Source organism: Rhinoderma darwinii, chromosome 3 (assembly GCF_050947455.1).
Source record: "Rhinoderma darwinii isolate aRhiDar2 chromosome 3, aRhiDar2.hap1, whole genome shotgun sequence".
In the NCBI taxonomy this organism is placed as follows: Eukaryota; Metazoa; Chordata; class Amphibia; order Anura; family Rhinodermatidae; genus Rhinoderma; species Rhinoderma darwinii.
Genome location: NC_134689.1, coordinates 371,316,445 through 371,335,080, shown reverse-complemented (window position 1 = coordinate 371,335,080; position 18,636 = coordinate 371,316,445). Strand labels below are relative to the sequence as shown.

At 42.0% G+C, this 18,636-nt stretch overlaps 1 protein-coding gene across 3 annotated transcripts in view; it reads left to right on the top strand.

Moving 5' to 3' along the window:
• Positions 1-15,837, top strand: part of LOC142748279 (zinc metalloproteinase-disintegrin-like MTP4) — an 85,426-nt gene extending 69,589 nt beyond the window's left edge. For 2 of the 3 annotated variants that reach the window (XM_075855378.1, XM_075855381.1), the window contains 9 exons: positions 170-314; positions 2,881-2,961; positions 4,103-4,178; positions 4,836-4,938; positions 6,016-6,112; positions 6,463-6,522; positions 7,530-7,598; positions 9,436-9,486; positions 15,594-15,837. In XM_075855378.1, the coding sequence (XP_075711493.1) occupies positions 170-314; positions 2,881-2,961; positions 4,103-4,178; positions 4,836-4,938; positions 6,016-6,112; positions 6,463-6,522; positions 7,530-7,598; positions 9,436-9,486; positions 15,594-15,620 (709 nt within the window). In that variant the 3' untranslated portion in view covers positions 15,621-15,837. The remainder of the gene's footprint in view (positions 1-169; positions 315-2,880; positions 2,962-4,102; positions 4,179-4,835; positions 4,939-6,015; positions 6,113-6,462; positions 6,523-7,529; positions 7,599-9,435; positions 9,487-15,593) is intronic. The other variant, XM_075855380.1, reaches the window with a different exon arrangement.
• The last annotated feature ends 2,799 nt before the right edge of the window (positions 15,838-18,636 follow it).

The following is an 18,636-nucleotide window of genomic DNA, read 5'->3' as shown; positions in this document are numbered from 1 at the left end:
AAAACGATTTTTTTTAATAAAAAGTATTTACAAAGTTACATAACACACTGACTAATCTATTTATAAAAAAAAAAAAAAAAAAAGCCCTCAAAGGTGTTCATAGCCTTTAAATCATTCTGTTTCTTATGGTAAAGCATGTCTAATTTTTTATTTCTCTTAAAATTTTCAGGTACGGGTCATGTGGTGTTTTGTACTGTTCTCAAGGAAACAGACAACCCGTCATTCGGACGTTTGGTTACTGCAGTTACTCAGAATGTAAGACTCTTAAACCAGAAGTGTTGGTGGAAAGTGGAACAAAATGTGAAGATGAAAGAGTAAGTTTTATAGATATCCATAGTGATAAAGTATGAGGAAGCCATCAGTGCTGCATGTTTCTGATACATAACTCCAAATCACCAGTTTTGGGTAGCTCAATGTCACATTTCTGGCCACCTGTATCCGCCACTAGGGGGAGGTAAGGAGTTTACTGCATACTGTGTAAACAGTATTGAATAAGCTCCTGAGCCCCTTCTAGTGGTGACTATAGGGATCTTGAATATTATCATTTGACACCTTGAGGACTCAGCGATTATTTTTGTTTTCTCATCACTCCTTTCCGAGGGCCATAACTTTTCATTTTTCCATTGACGTAGATATGACGGCCTGTTTTCTGCAGGACCAGTTGTATTTCTTAATGGTAACCTAGATTAACTTTTATAAACCTTTTTTGAGGGGGATAAATAACGTATTACCTTTATTATATAGGTCCTTACGATTAAAAAGCTACCAAATATGTATAGTTTTTTTTAATGTTTTACTACTTTGGCACAATAACAGCACATTTCATAGGAAACAAAAATGTTTTTATGTCGCCGCATTTCAAGAGCCATAACTTTTTTATTTTTTCATCAATGTGGCCGTATGAGGGCCTGTTTTTTGCTGGACGAGTCATATTTTTTTTAATGGAATTATTTTTAGGTACATATAATTTATTGATTCATTTTTATACTTTTTTGGGGGGATTGAAAAAAAGCCATTCCGCTGTTTTTCTTTTGCTTTTTGTGTTTTTCTTTTACACCGCTCATCCTTTGGTTTAAAAAATGTGTTGATACGGGTCGTTACGATCCCGGCAATACCATATATGTGACTTGCTAAAATAAGCCAGTTATTATGGAAATAATGGATTTATTGTATTTTCACTATGAACATTTTTTTTCCTAATAAACTTCATTAGGGTATGTTTTTTGCAGGCAGAAAAATCTGGCTCAAAATTTCTTCAGGAATTTTGAGGCAGAATTTGATCTGCCTGCACTCTCTTTGCCGCATTTTTTGCAGCGTTTTCACAGCGTTTTTTGGCCGCAGCCATAGAGCGGCGCTGGCAAAATATGCCGCAAAAAACGCTTTCTCCGCCTCCCATTGAAATCAATGGGAGCCAATTTCGGCTGTTTTTTGGCACGCTTTCCGACGCGGTTTCTGCGTCAAAAACAGTGCCAGAACCCATGTGAACTAGGCCTTAAACTCCCACTAGGGGACCTTAAAATGTGATCTACTGATCGCTTATATAATGCTTTGGTATACTCAGTATACCAAAGCATTATTGCCTGTCAGTGTAAAACCGACAGGCAATTTATTAGAACGTGACTTAGGCACAGTCTAATAGGCATATAGCCAGGGCAAGTTTGGGAGCCTTTAATAGGCACCCAGTTGCCACTGCAACCCATCTGCACCCCTTGGTCGTGTCGCCGGGCACCGATGGGGTGACCGAGGGAGCCCCCTCTTTTTATAGCCACTTTGATGCCACTGTCACCATTGAAATATGTTATAGCTGGCACCCACTGCGGATGTGCCCGTGCAATGCACTGGGCGTATCATTATACACTAATGATATGCCTTTTTGCGCATATGGGGCTCTGTATCAAAAATTTTTATCTGCTATAATGGTAAATTGAGAAATTAATCTGCCACTATTTAATTTTTTTTTTAAAAATGGCGTTCAAGGGTGCACTATAACTTTAAGCCCCGAATGGAGGTGTGAACGCTCCTGCCATTGGGATTCAAAGCATGGTACCAAATCAACAGGTGGATATGTAGTCAAGACTTGCAAAGTTTTCTCAAGGTTGAGTATCAGACAGAAGTCAGGATATGTCACGCTCATGTAATGATGTACCAAGAAAGTCAATAATGCAGGTGGAAATCAGGCAGTGCAAAATGTAGGCCAGATAACCAGAAACAATAGAAAATTAATCTTATGTATGCAGCTGATAGGCTCAAAGGAACATATTGACCTTGAGGAGCAGACGTTCCTTAGTCTCATACACACATCAGAACCGAGTACAGGAGGCTGTACAGCAGCACACGGAGTCCATGCAGCTCCGTTCTACAGACATACCTCGTATCGGGCTCCAAGCAGCGTCGTATTTCCAAATTTTTCTCCACTAGAAGCAATGTTTTTATGAAAATATACTCTGATGGAGAATGCCTTTTTTTTTTGCCTGATTCATATGGAATCCAGCAGAAATAACTGATACCTCTGTATAAAATGACTCCAAACAACTTGGCGGTTGTACATCGGCTGTAATAATAACCTGCCCCATAACACCTCCCCATGATGCACGGGTGACTACCGTAATACCTATATCATCCACTGGAACAGTAGTGGTCACTAGTGCTGAGCAAAGGGTCATGGGATGACATTTAATTAAAAACGCTCCCAAATTAAGGTGCAGAAATACATAATGTCAACACTTGCAATATGTTTATTTTTCAGTTTTCTCGCCCAAAATATGGAATTTTAGTAGGTGTAGGTTATATAAAGTTAGGGCTGACAGTTCCTCTAATGGATCTTGTTTGTTTGGATGATTTTTTTCTATCTCTAACACAGAACAAATTGTCATTTTCTAGATTTGTATAAATGGGCGATGCCGTGAAATTCCAAATTTCATCCTATCTGCAGAATGCTCCGCCAAGTGCCCCGGACATTCGGTGAGGCCCGGTTGTATGGACGTGTATTACACTTGCACACACACTATTCATTTATTATTTCTTACTACACCTCCCATGCACCACACACCACTCCCCTCAAGACTAGTGGGAGTGGCTATTATTATTTAAAGCACCTGCTCGCCCTTTCATCAGCATTTCTGGCCTGGCTGTGTCCATTTGTAAGTATGGCCTTTTTCGGTGTTTTTGTATATGTCCCTGTGTTTTTATCGGTTCTGTATGGACGTGTATTGTAATGTGCTTGTTCTTTATTTATCTCATGTTACTCAGATTATGTATGAATTTAGAACAGAACATTTCAGCCTAAAATAAAGAATAAAATAATAGATTTATCAGTTTTTATTTTTATCTAGGTGGCAACTAATATGGCTACTATTTTTCTGGCTTCCCCAGATTCCGATAAAACAAACCTGCCTATGTATCACGGTATAACTGGACAGATTAAAATCATTCAGAAATCTGGGATAGCCAGGTCATAGCCCCCGTGGGATTTGAAATGGCAGCTATATTGGCTGTCATCCAATTTTTACACAAAGCATAATAAGCATTATAATTTTGATGTAATAATAGAAAAAAATAGTAACCTAATTCACCCAAAATGTGAACAAAAGGCTATATGCAAATAAACATAAAGCTTAATCATTATAGAATGGAAAGTTATGCATCTTTCTGATATACTTTGTGTTTTAATTATTTACCATTTAAAATATCTTTGCTTGATGTTAGTGAATTGAATCAAATGAATTCTCCCAAATAGAATATCTTGGTTTCTAGCTCCAAGTTGAAAGCTCTTACCTACACTATACATTGCAACAAACTGCAGTTGTGTGGGCAGGACTAGGTTTGTGCAGATATTTCTGTATGGGTTTCCCCATCTCAATTATTTATTTCAATTTGAACACACTTTACTTCTTTATTAACTTTGTCAGTGCTGGTTCCAGGTGTATGTGGAACATGGTCCCAGTGGGCCTCCTGTCTACTTTACTCTTGGGTTGATAAACGTAGAGCAAACCTACCAAGATCACCATGTGGGCCCTGGTATCTACCCATTTTTGCATGGCACTGATATGGCCCCGATCTTAATAAAATCAGAAATGTATATTTAAAATTATTTCTGTTACAGGTTTGTGACCATGAGCTGCTGTGTCAGTGTGACGAAGGCTGGGCACCGCCCAACTGTGATGCCAGAGTTGACTATAGTAAGTACAAAATTGATAAATATATATAAAAAATATGAGGATCTCATAAAAACCATACTAAAAAAATCAATGGAAACTTACATCTGACCCATATGGCACTGCCATACAGGGGTAGACTAATAGCACCGTGGCCTCCGGATTGAAACTAGTAGAGCCGCTATGGTTGTGGTAAGATACTTAGCAGATTGACCAGAAACCCCCCCCCCCTGCAGCCCATTGAATAAATGGAGGAGAACAGGGCGAGCGCACTGGGCACTGTCCGATTTCCAAACTGGCTTCCTGTTAATCAAAACTCATCATTCTTGCTCTATTCCTATGCAAGTTCCTTAGTCACTCCCTCCCGGTCAGTGTTGGCCACTTTTAACTTTCCAGTACAGGTTAGATATTAATATCAGTGGTCGGATTGGTGGCCATGGGCAACACTGTCACTTTTTGTCTGCACTAGTTTTATATATGAGGCAAATTGGGAGAGATTCATCAAAACTGGTGTAAACTGAAATCAGGTCATTGTTATAATTTTCTAGCAGAGATTAGAAAAATGAGATCTGGATTCTGATTGGCTGCTACAGACAACTTCACTTTTAAAGCCAAACATTTCATATAAGTTCTTGTACTGTACATTCTTTAACTTTGTTCGCCTACTTTCTGCCCCTACAGACTACGGCTCAATTGCAATTGCTGTCATCGTCGTTATCGTGGTCCTCATATTGGTTGTTGGTGTTTTTGTGCTCTATAAGAGGTCTCAGAGGAAGAAGCAGAGGTATGACCAGCAGTGGAAGCGAAGGGGAAAATGGAGAACATACTGGGTTAATACAGGCTGTAACAAAGAGAAAGTGTGGGACACAGGGACTAAAAAAGAAACGGGCATGTCATTTATATAGACGCACCAGTAATATATTAGCTGTTGTACCAAGTATCAAGTGTCGAGTGTCCAGTGGATGTCTCAAGGAAATTAGAAAACTCTGTCTTTCTAGCGATTTCCGGGCCACATCTTTGGGAGCAAGGCTTGTAGAGCATAATGTGTGGTGTCAACATATATAATCTAATGTGTTCATAGGCTCTGCTTCATAGGGCATCTGTCATTAGGACTTTATAAGGCTGCGTTCACATCTGCGTCGGAACTCTGTTCATGGGTTCCGTCTGACCTTTCCATAGGTTTTCTTTTGCATCACCATTGATTTCAATGGTGACGGATCCGGTGCAAATGGTTTCCGTTTTTCACTGTTATGTAAGGGTTCCGTTGTTTTGACAGAATCAATACCGTAGTTGACTGCGCTATTGATTCCGTCAAAACAACGGAACCCTTACACAACATAAACAATTTGCGCCGGATCCGTCACCATTGAAATCAATGGTGATGCAAACGGAAACCTATGGTTTCCGTTTGTTTCAGTTTGGATTCCGTTCATGGTTTCCCCTGACGGAAAGGTCAGACGGAACCTATGATCGGAGTCCCGACACAGATGTGAAGGCAGCCTAAGACCCTAAATTAGGCAAGATACTCTACAAGGGTTGCTCTAGTAGGTGCATCCACTAAGCGTTCCCCTGAAGTTTTGATTGTTAGGGTGGTTAAAGGGGTTCCCTATGCATAAATGGTTCTCACCACTTTTTACTGAGTGTTTTCAATCAATATACGCCTTCAAAGTAGGAAGTCAATGGGTGGCCTTCTAATATTGTGGACTGTTTGAGAACAGGTAGAGGGAGATTATCACTTTGGAAGACCATGTAGAAAATGCTTGAAAAGGGTTCTATATGGAAGAAGATCCTGGAAAGTACATGGTTTGCAGTTATTTAATATGATATAAATATGACATATCACATTCTTCTCTTGTCGCAGTAGATCTGCCGAAACTGGCTCAGGAGTAACCAACCCTACATTCAACATCCAAAATCAGACTCCTCAGCAACCGAATTCTCATCCCTACAATCCACAAGTAAGACAGTTAACTAGATTACAATATCTTCTTTGCCATTAGTATACTCTGGACCAATGTACTACTAAGTTTTTGGTACTTTTTCATTAAATCAACCCATTCAATCAGAGGCAGAATGACCATTTGAGAGGAACTTTGTCTGCCTAAAATAAATGTGTGTGATAAATGCTCCTCCAATGCAATTTATTGTCCCAAACCAAGTGTACCATGGCTATAGTGGTTGGTAAGTGGCCCATGAGCTTTTGTAGGTTCCATTGGACTGACTGATTCTCTCATCATTCTCTTATCACTCTTTCAAGTACAGGTTCTTATATATAACATGACGTCACCTTCTTTTCTTACACTTGCAGTATTACCCTAGAAAACCAATGTATCCACCACAACCACCAGCTCAGTCGCAGAAGCCTCAGGTATTATTGTTGTTGTTCTCACCAGCTTTCACTAATGATTTATCAATTACAGTATGTGGTCCTACTTCTGTGAGCTCCCATAAATGAAGAAAGACAATCCATCTGGCCAGTCGTCTTGCATTATGATTCTATTAAGTTAGTCAGGGGTAATTCTAATCATTCCCACAACGCTAAGGATGGCCATTAGTACAGGGCATAATGCAGTGAAGGACAGCACTGGGCATAGCACAAGCATGGTCACTGGAGGGCATAGTGCAGGGACAGACAAGGTATAATGCAGGTAGAAAAAGTGCAGGAGAGGGTGCAGAGAGAGACAACGCAGGGTATAGCAAAGCGAGAGAGACAGCGAAGGGCATAGTGCAGACAAAATGTATTCATGACACCATGGCATGAATTTCAGTAGATATATCAGAATAGAAGACCTGAGCAAAGAGCTTCTAATGGGCAATGCTTAAGAGTCTACGTTGGAAAAAAATATATCATATCATCTGGAACCCATCACAAATTTTTTCTTAATTCTGACCATAGGAATGTATTATCAGTTTATTTATTTGGATACTGTAGGACATTATCTAGATGATGATTTATCTGTATGCTATATGATCCATTTTTTTCTGCACGCTGCACTATTTATCTGGATGCTGTATGACACTATTTATCTGGATGCTGTATGACACTATTTATCTGGATGCTGTATGACACTATTTATCTGGATGCTGTATGACACTATCTGTATGCTGTATGACACTATTTAATTCAACCCTATATACGCTTTGATGTGGATGATGAGTGGCATTCTGCATCTGGCTGCTGTACTAATAACAATTTGGGTGTTGTAAGGCACTAATTATATTGGCACAGTATGGCAATATTTATCTGGGCTCTGCTTTAAATTCACTCACTGGCTACAAAGGCTTATTGGAAACATTGATTGCTACCAGCAATAATGTTGTTTATTATGTTTTATACATAGCAATAACTTTCTGCTTTATTGTTTTTGAACACAGATGTATTATGGAAATGCAGCACAACCCCCTTACCCTCCTCCCCAGGCTCAGAAACCAAAGTTCCCGCATGTAAGTACGGGGCAGAAAATAGTGCACCCAAGAGCTAACAGTTTTCTGGAGACTGTTGATACATAACAGGAACTTAATACTAAGTATTTACCACTGATATAAACTAATAAAAAATATTTATAGTAGGTGTTGTACTATTGTAGGTGTTATTTTTGTTGTATAAACACATATACAACAAAATAAAACCAAAACTTTAATATCAAATAAGTACTGTTGTATTTTACTATCGTTGTAGGCTACAGACAGAACAGAAAGTTTTGTAAGTTACAAATCTATAGTAGGGGGCGCTATCTTCTTTTTTTAGAGGGTTGAGTATCTTCTGCAGGTAAAAATAAACTTTGGAAGGATTTTATTTACTATTAGGGCAGATTCAGACGAACGTTGCGTTTTTGCGCGCGCAAAAAACGCGGCGTTTTGAGCGCGCAAAAACCACTTGACAGCTGCGTGTGTCATCCGTGTATGATGCGCGGCTGCGTGATTTTCGCGCAGCCGCCATCATAGAGATGAGGCTAGTCGACGCCCGTCACTGTCCAAGGTGCTGAAAGAGCTAACTGATCGGCAGTAACTCTTACAGCACCCTCGACAGTGAATGCCGAACACAATATCGAGAAACCTGTTAAAAAAAAAGAAAAAGTTCGTACTTACCGAGAACTTCCCTCCCGGCCGTTGCCTTGGTGACGCGTCCTTGGTGACGCGCCTCTCTTGACATCGGGCCCCACCTCCCTGGATGACGCGGCAGTCCATGTGACCGCTGCAGCCTGTGCTTGGCCTGTGATTGGCTGGAGCTGTCACTTGGACTGAATTGTCATCCCGGGAGGTCAGACTGGAGGAAGAAGCCGGGAGTTATCGGTAAGTCAGAACTTCGTTTTTTTTTTGCAGGTTCATGTATATTGGGATCTGAAGTCACTGTCCATGGTGCTGAAACAGTTTAACTCTTTCAGCACCCTGGACAGTGACTATCTCCTGACGTCGCGTACCGGAAATTTTTTTGCCGGGTTCGGCCAAAACGAGTTCGGCCGAACCCGGTGAAGTTCGGTTCGGTTGTCCGGGTTCGCTCATCTCAAAGACACTCCGTTTGGATGTTTGGAAACAGAAAAGCACGTGGTGCTTTTCTGTTTACATTCATCCTTTTGACAGCTGGTGCGCTGTTTCAGTCGGTTCGCACGGAAGTGCTTCCGTGCGACCTGCGTGGTTTTCACGCACCCATTGACTTCAATGGGTGCGTGATGCACGAAATACGCGGAGATATTGAGCATGTCGCTCTTTTTGCGCAGCTGACAAACGCTGCGCAAAAAGCACGGATTGTCTGTACTGCCCCATAAACTTGTATTGGTCTGTGCGTGGCACGGACCCAATACACGCTCGTGTGAATCCCCCCTTAAATCAATGTGTTATGTGTTGTTAAGCAATGTTCAAATTGACTTTTATTAGAGAGAACGATATCGTTTCTATGTATAAATGACACATACAAGCTGTATTGTACAAAGCAGAACCCCTATAGTTACACCTCTCTCTAGAACAGATTACATTTACCGTCTTAGCTTGTGTTTTTTTTTTTTTACATTGCTAACCTGTATAGTCAGTATAAGGAAATCGATCAAGAGTGATGTACAGTGCATGAATTTACATGTCAGCAAAAATGACGCCAAATTTATCAGTATAATATATTTGGCACAACTCGTGATCAGTTACACACATTTCATGTTCATGTACACAAAAAAATGTGTCTTACAAAATGGTGCATGTCTTTAATAAATTTGGTTAGAGGAACAGCATGAGAATGCAAACAAATCTTAGTGCCCTGCTCTGATTTTATTGTGTTTTTGTTTAATTTCAGGCAGTTGCCACCCCTCCTCACAGACCAATGTATCCCCCGATCCCACCACAGGTACAGTGTATACTTATTATAAACAGATGTCTCACAGGGACAGGTAAATGGTTGGGTACAACCCACATTGGTATAAAGTACCCCCACAATGTCATGAGATAGCAAACTCACTGATAGCATGGCATATATATGAGAAAGAAAGAGTCATAAGCTATATATAAAGTACAAAAAAACAATTTTATTACATATAATTACATATAATTTACATGAGTAATTTGATAAAAACATGGCGAGGTTTCTAAAAAGAAGAAATATGCCTGTGGGTCACATTTGGAAAGTATACGACCATGGGCACACTAGTATAGTAGAATATGGGTGACACAGGAGCATACAAATATATAGTATAATGGTAAGTATTTATAAGAAGTAAACTGCTATTTTTCAAGTTTGTAGCTCACATTAATGTGTCACCATCATCCCAAAAGAGGGAAGATAGATCATCCAGGGAAAATCACTCATTGCTCAAATGCACAGCTAGCAATTTAATCAGCACTACTGATGTTCAGGGGAAAGAAGATCTTGATGTCAAAAAAATGAATGTGCCGTGCAGGAAGATCCCCAATAATAGTACAAAGTGCCATCCAATCTAAAGAGTCCAAAGACTTGTTGTCCTGACTGCACTCTGTGTGCAAAATATGCATAATATGCACGGCTATTACTCCGGAGTCACCAGATAGAGCCAGAGAGCGTACACTCACCCATGGTTGAAAACATAAGAGTCGTGATCCACAGACAGTGAAAGGCCACCCCTGGCTGTTTAAATTGCTGATTAAAGTGCTGATTAAATTGCTAGCTGTGCATTTGAGCAATGAGTGATTTTCCCTGGATGATCTATCTTCCCTCTTTTGGGATGATGGTGACACATTAATGTGAGCTACAAACTTGAAAAATAGCAGTTTACTTCTTATAAATACTTACCATTATACTATATATTTGTATGCTCCTGTGTCACCCATATTCTACTATACTAGTGTGCCCATGGTCGTATACTTTCCAAATGTGACCCACAGGCATATTTCTTCTTTTTAGAAACCTCGCCATGTTTTTATCAAATTACTCATGTAAATTATATGTAATTATATGTAATAAAATTGTTTTTTTGTACTTTATATATAGCTTATGACTCTTTCTTTCTCATATATATGCCACAGTGTATACTTACTTATTGACATAGTTCACTTTCCTGAAAGTTAGATATAAATAATATGAGTAATATTAATACAAAAAGTAATGGCTAGAAAGCATGAAATAGATTAGATAGATAGATAGATAGATAGATAGATAGATAGATAGATAGATAGATAGATAGATAGATAGATAGATAGATAGATTAGTGTCACAGGCAAATAAACGGTAAACAGTGAGGTCTCTGTTCTTCCCAAACCTCTGTCCCTACCTACTTGTACGATCCGACCTAAATGACGGTGCACAACTGGGCTACGTACCCTATACTAGTACAAGTGAAACTGACAAACGGATAAGACAGAGACAGTACGAAATAACAAAGGGTCACCTGGGAATTACACGGAGGGAGAGGCAGGGCAATTGCGCCATGGACAAATCAGGCAGACAGGGTCAAACAGGGAGAGTGCGGGAAAACAAAAAGTCAGAAGGCAAAGAAAACTCAGGAGTCCAGCTGGGGTCACAAAGGAGTTAAAATGCAAGTCGCTCAGGGGAGTCTGAAACAAGGGAAAGCACCAGGCTAGGTAAGTCTAATTACAGACAAAGGCCTTCTACCCCAGGCTGAACTAAATAAGGAGAGGGCGGGAGCTCAGGAACATCAGCCAGGCTTTGATTGGCCTGATGCTCCTGAGCTCCTATTGGCTGCAGACTGCCTCAGTCTGCCAGGCCGGGCGACGCCCGAGCGAGTGACTCTCAACGTCCTGGAGACAGAGGGAGCTGCAGGAAGGGAGTACATGACAGTACCCCCTCTTTTACGAGGGGCCACTAGGTTTATTCTAAAAAAAATTATGAAAGTTATTTATAAGGGTCCGAGCGTGGATGTCTCGGACTGGGACCCAAGTCCTCTCCTCTTGACCATATCCTTTCCAATGGACCAGGTACTGGATAGACCCCTGAAACTTTCTACTGTCCAGCAACCTGGCTACCTGGAACTCCTGTCCCTCGGGTGTCAATACTGGGACGGGAGGTTTCCCTATGGGAAGGATGGGGGGAACAAATCTCTTCAGAAGGGAGGAATGAAACACATCATGGATGCGGAAGGAGGGGGGCAATTTTAAGCGGAAGGAGACCGGGTTGATCCTCTCCTTGACCTCATAAGGACCGATGTACCTCGGGGCGAAATTTCTGGAGGGTACCCTCAGGCGGAGGTTCTTGGAAGATAACCAAATCCGATCTCCCACCAAGAAATAAGGATTGGCCGAACGCCTTTTATTGGCTCGAAACCGCTAGCGGTCCTGGGCTGCCTGAGATTACTCTGGACCTGGTCCCAAATGACCCTCAAGTTCCCAGGGAGAAGCTCCACTTCAGGGTTATCTGATACACATGGGGAAAATGAAGAAAACCGGGGATTAAAACCATATTTAGCAAAGAATGAAGAAACTCCTGAAGATGTGCTGATGTGATTATTGAGGGCAAATTCCGCAAGCGTCAAAAACCGGCACCATTTATCCTGAACGTCAGCCACGAAGCATCTGAGATACTGTTCCAGAGACTGATTGGTCCTCTCAGTCTGGCCATTAGTTTCTGGATGGAAGGCCGATGAAAAAGACAAGTCTAGTCCTAATTGCTTGCAGAACGCCCTCCAAAACAATGATACAAATTGGACCCCCCTGTCAGAGACGATGTTAACAGGTACCCCGTGCAAACGTAAAATATGTTTAATTAAGAGGTTAACTAGTTCTTTAGTATTGGGCAATTTCTTCAGCGGAATGAAGTGGGCCATTTTACATAAACCGGTCTACCACTACCCAGATCACCGACCTGCCCTGGGACGAAGGGAGATTGGTGATAAAATCCATGGCTAGATGTGTCCAGGGTGCTTGGGGCACCAGCAAAGGACACAGCAAGCATGCAGGTCGGGATCTGGGAGTTTTAGACTGGGCGCAGGTCTCACATGAGACCACGTAGGCTTGGACATCCCGTAGCAGCCCTGGCCATCAGAAACCATGGGTGACAAGATCACTGGTACCAGAGATGCCTGGGTGACCTGACAGGACTGAATCATGACACTCCTGGAGGAGCCTCAGCCGGAGGTGTAAGAGTACAAACAGTTTGCCTTCTGGAAGGGCTTCAGGGGCAGAGTCCTGGCTAGCCGTGACCTCTGTGGTCAGGTCAGAGTCTTCAGTTGCCACTACCGCACCAGGAAGCAATACTCCTTCGGGTTTGGTCTCAGGCGGAGGGGTGGCCAGAAAACTACGGGACAGAGCATCCACTTTAATATTCTTTGAACCAGGCCTGTAGGTAACAACAAAATTGAACCTGGTAAAAAATAGAGCCCATCTTCTAAAAAGACCAAATTTTCATGGTCAGTGAGGACCGTGACCCAATGTCTTGCACCTTCGAGAAAATGGCACCATTCCTCTAAAGCACATTTGATGGCCAGCAGTTCCCGATTACCCACATCGTAGTTTTGCTCAGTGGGAGAGAACTTATGGGAAAAGAAGGCACAGGGTCGGAGGGGAGTGTGAGAAGTGGGACCCTGAGACAATACTGCTCCCACACCCACCTCGGAAGCATCCACCTCCACAATAAAGGGTTCAGTTTGATGCAGTTGGATTAGTACCAGGGCGGAGGAAAAGCACCCCTTAAGGAGCTCAAAGGCTCAGACTGCCTCCAGAGACCAGTGGCGGAGATCCGCACCTTTGCGGGTGAGGTCAGTAAGGTTACTGTAAAATTTGGGATAAAACGTCTGTAGTAATTTGCGAACCCTAAAAACCTTTGGAGGGCTTTCAGGGAAGCAGGACGGACCCATTCAGATACCGCCTGGACCTTGGCAGGATCCATGCGGAAATCCTCAGGGGTAAGGATGTGTCCCAAGAAAGGCATCTCTTGAATATCAAAAATAAATTTTTCAAATTTAGCAAACAAATTATTCTCCCTGAGAATGTGGAGGACAGTCCTGACATGTTTGACGCGTGAGCCCCAGTCTTTGGAAAACACCAAAATGTCATCCAAGTATACCACCAAGAAGAGCCCCAGATAGTCTCTAAAAATATAATTTACGAAAGTCTGGAACACAGCTAGCGCATTACATAGACCGAAGGGCATCACCAGGTACTCAAAGTGACCTTCGGGGGTGTTAAAGGCAGTCTTCCACTCATCCCCCTTACGAACTCTAATCAGGTTATAGGCCCCCCGCAGGTCAAACTTACAGAACCTTTAGGCCCCCTGAACCTGATTAAAGAGATCGGGGATGAGCGGAAGTGGGTGTTGGTTCTTTATGGTAATATTGTTAAGCTGACGGTAGTCGATACAGGATCGGAGCCCCCCGTCTTTCTTCCCCACAAAGAAGAAACCAGCACCTACAGGTGATGAAGAGGGGCTGTACCCCTTGGCCTGGATATACTCCCTCATTGCTTCATGCTCAGGGCAAGATAGATTAAAGATTCTACCTTTGGGGAGCTTGGTCCAGGTACCAGGTCGATTACGCAATCGTGTACTCGATGAGGAGGTAACTCTTCAGAGGCTTTTTTAGAAAAGACGTCACTGAAGTCCTGAATAAATTCAAGAAGAGTGTTCCCCTCCCCAACGAGACTGACCCTTAAGGTGGACATACAAAATGACAAACACTTCTTACCCCAAGTAACAAGTTCCCCTGTCACCCAATCAAAGACGGGGTTATGCTTGCACAACCAGGGGAGACCTAATAAAATCTCGGTGGGTAGACCCTTAAGTATAAACATAGTACATTCCTCAAAGTGAATTGAACCAATCTTTAAACAAAACACAGGGGCGGCCACCTGCGGGGCATGCTCCTTTTGGTAGACTCTCTGGGCCAGATCCTGCACCAATTGGGTGAGACCCTGCATTTGCTCTGTTAACACTACCATGGGGTCCATGGGAAACAATGCCAGACAACAGGGAAGAGCAGGTAAACGGCCTGTAATTCTGTCGCGGACAAATACGTGGTAAACAGTGAGATCCCTGTTCTTCCCAAACCTCTGTCCCTACCTACTTGTACAACCCGACCTAAACGACGGCGCACAACTGGGCGGCGTTCCCTATACTAGTACAAGTGAAACTGACAAACGGATAAGACAGAGACAGTACGAAATAACAAAGGGTCACCTGGGAAGTACACGGAGGGAGTGGCAAAGCAATTGCACCACGGAAATGTCCGGGCGCAAAAGGCGAAGTCAGGCAGGCAGGGTCAAACCGGGAGAGTGCGGAAAAACAAAAAGTCAGAAGGCAAAGAAAACTCAGGAGTCCAGCCGGGGTCAGGGGTCACAAAGGAGTCAAAATGCAATTCGCTCAGGGGAGTCTGAAGCAAGTTAAAGCACCAGGCAAGGAAACTCTAATTACAGGCAAAGGCTAACTATCCCATGCTGCACTAAATAAGGAGAGGGCGGGAGCTCAGGAACATCAGCCAGGCTTTGATTGGCCTGACGCTCCTGAACTCCTATTGGCTGCAGACTGCCTCAGTCTGCCAGGCCGGCCGACGTCTGAGCGAGTGACTCTCGACATCCTGGAGACCGAGGGAACCGCAGGAAGGGAGTACGTGACAATTAGATAGATAGATAGATAGATAGATAGATAGATAGATAGATAGATAGATAGATAGATAGATAGATAGATAGATAAATAGCTTTTATAGCAAAACAGTAGCCACTGAACCACAGTGTAGGGTTTTCTTTTTTACATCTCATTTCAATTATGTGGGTTTCCCCATTGGAGTAACTGTGGAAACAAGAGCTAAACAGCTTTCTTGGGTTTTCCTTGTGCATTCCTCGGTGTCTAAGCTTCATATTGCAAATGTTACAAGTCGAAGCATGGGACACATGTCTGGGACATCTATACACCTTAATGTGGATCTTTTTGAAACAACCCCTTTAATTTCCTAAAATCCCCACAAACATCAGGTTATTAGATTTTTATTTTTATCTAATTTTATCCAATGACATGACACGTTATTGATCTTATTTCAGGCTGCAAAACCCAACTACAGAAGATAACATGGGCACTCCGAGGCGGAAAGCATTGGCGACAACCATTTTTTACATGATACTGCGCCCTTTACTGGAAAGTAGTGATAATAATGTACTAAAGTGGTAATAGTGCACTAGTGTAATAGTGTTTTATTCTATGTTCCCTTTCTTATTTATAGATATGTGTTCTGGGATTATATTAGTATTCTCACAATTTGTTATACATAAAGTATTTATAACAATTCATCAGTTTAGCCATTACTTTCTTTGTGGTTAGTGTGAATCTGTGGGCGATCTCTGCACCCACACACAGGGCATTCTGACAGCTATTAAAACCTTGCAGACTGCTAATACAGCCAATAAGGTTGGAGCCCTTTCTGAATTTATAAGGTTACGTGGAACAATGATCCGAAACACAACCATCAACCCCATTAAATGTCATATTGTCTTATAGGGTTTCTCTGGTATTTTGCCTATATCACCTCCTACACCCCATAAAAACAGGCCTGTGGCTGTGGGAGAGTATTGCAGTTTTCCATACATCTCATACATACAGGTTGCTATATAGGTGGGATACATTCATGCAGAGTGATGTATGTATCCCAACAATCAGTATGACCACGACATACAGTACAAACAATCCGCTGCAGTCACACCCCCCCCCCCCGCCCTCCCCACGAGCCACTAAGGTCGGCACTTATAGACTTAACTGTAACACAGTATAGATATGGAATTTGGAAAGTATGTATTATGAAATTCCACTATAGATGGATTCACACCCAGTAAATATATCCTGGAACTAGAATATGGATCTCAAGATCGTTTTCTCTGAAAAGCAAACACAAAACAAAACACTATATTAAATGTAATTTATTATGTAATCTAAACCTTGTACAAATTGACATCTAAAATAAGGGACCGTCAGATAGAAAATACATTCATTGTGTGATGATACTTCCCCTATGCACATAAGGACTTGTGCAAATGGTGGTATTACAGATTTGTTTGCCACGAATGAGTAATACAGCGCCCATATCCTCCTATGGGCCCTGTGCCTCTGATTTTACACAAAAAATGAAGTAGTTTTTTTTTTTTGATGGATTCTGCAAGAAAAAAGTTGTGGCATGCTCCATCAATCGATGCAGCGGTGTACGGGCTCAATAGGAAGTCTATGAGCCCGTACTCTGATACATCGGCTTTCCGGAAAAAGCCGAACAGAAACGAAGCGGCTGAGCACTCGCACGAGCACTTCTGCTGCTTCGTTTTAGCGATTGGTGGGGGGTCTCAGTGCTTGGACCCCCACAAATCCAAACTTCTGACATGTCACTATGACAAGTCAGAAGTTTGTTGAACATTTAGTTACCCTTTAACTTTCTGAAAGAGACTTAGGTCAATAACTTACAGCATAAACTTAAAAGAGAATAAACTTCTGGGAACCTTGTAAGCTTCTTAATTGTCCAAGCGTTTCTTTCTGTGAGATCTCATTGTCATTCTGCGTACACACAGTCATAAAACATGTAGAATATACATTATTATCAGCTATGTTATGTGGAAGCTCCTTAAAGGGGTTTTCCAAACAATTACTGGACGTTGAAGTGACATCAGTGTGGTCGACACACCATTGTTATAGCCCATGATAGGCTGCAGCGGTCACGTCAACTCGTTATTGCTGGAGCCAGGTAAACAAAGGCCGGTGGGGTACCAGGGAAGCGTCGGCACGGGAGCGACAGGGTAAGGTGAGTATTACTCCTTTTGTTATTTTATGTCATTGTCAGCTGTTTGTAAAAGGTTTCAAGGGGCTGGGCAACCTATTTAACGCCACAGTCAGATAGCGGTGGATTCTTTCATATCTTCGGCGTGCCCTCCTGTAATGAAAAGCTCCAAAAAAGTACAGTACAATACATGTGAACAGGGTTTCTCAAAACTCTATTCACATGTAGTGGATTTTTCAGATTTGCTACAGATTTTCAAATCCCCAACAAACACGCCCCGATGTACGCACATAATACACGCCCACTTGGACTTTTACTTTTCAACACGCCCAGTTGTACTTTTGCAAGCCTCATTTGCATAAATACGAAAATGGTCATAACTTGGCCAAAAATGCTCGTTTTTTAAAAATAAAAACGTTACTGTAATCTACATTGCAGCGCCGATCTGCTGCAATAGGAGATAGGGGTTGCAAAATCTGGTGACAGAGCCTCTTTAAAGTCCCTGAGCTCTACAGTACAACTCATACTATTACCAATGTTTATCTATGGAGATTACATGGCCGTGTGCTTGATTTTCTACACCTGTTTGCAATGGGTGTGGTTAAAATACCTGTACCCAATAATTAGAAGGGGAGTCCACATACTTTTGACCATATAGCATATCTGTTCCTAGGAAGGAAGTGTGATCTAATATGACCGCTAATAAAGATCCCATAAAGGATCGTCACTCAGATTTTGCAGGCTCTGAAATGTAAACTATACCTAGTTATGATGCGAAACATCCGCTTACCCTCTTACCACTCCATGTCTAAAACAGATTTGCCTTTCACGGATCACATATGAAGCATTAGAAATACCACTCCTTTCTATGTATACCCTGATAGTTCACCATATCCCAGGACAATGCATCCGCTTTATTTTGCATAGGTTAATTTGAAACCTCTAAATTAACTTACACATGAGGCATCTGCCATGAGGTCCATGAAGAACACAACTTGGTGTGGGCACGACTTATGCCCAAGTATTGTCTGAGTGTCGGTCGTGTGCAACTGGCATAAGAGTGATAAACACAGGATGTTGATGGCTGTGGATGAGCTGCATAAATATTCATTGACATATGATGGAGAACCTCATTCTAAGCTTTTTCTAGATAAAATATGAATTATAGTGAGAGTCCTGGCATCTGGTTGTCCAATCAATGGGATCATCTAAATCCTGACAGTGGTGTATGATGCACGTTGTCCGTGGATAAGCACTTCTCATTGGAGCAGACCTGAAAGGAGAATACAGTGCATGAACCATCCAGTAAATAAAGTCCATCCTCTTTTGAG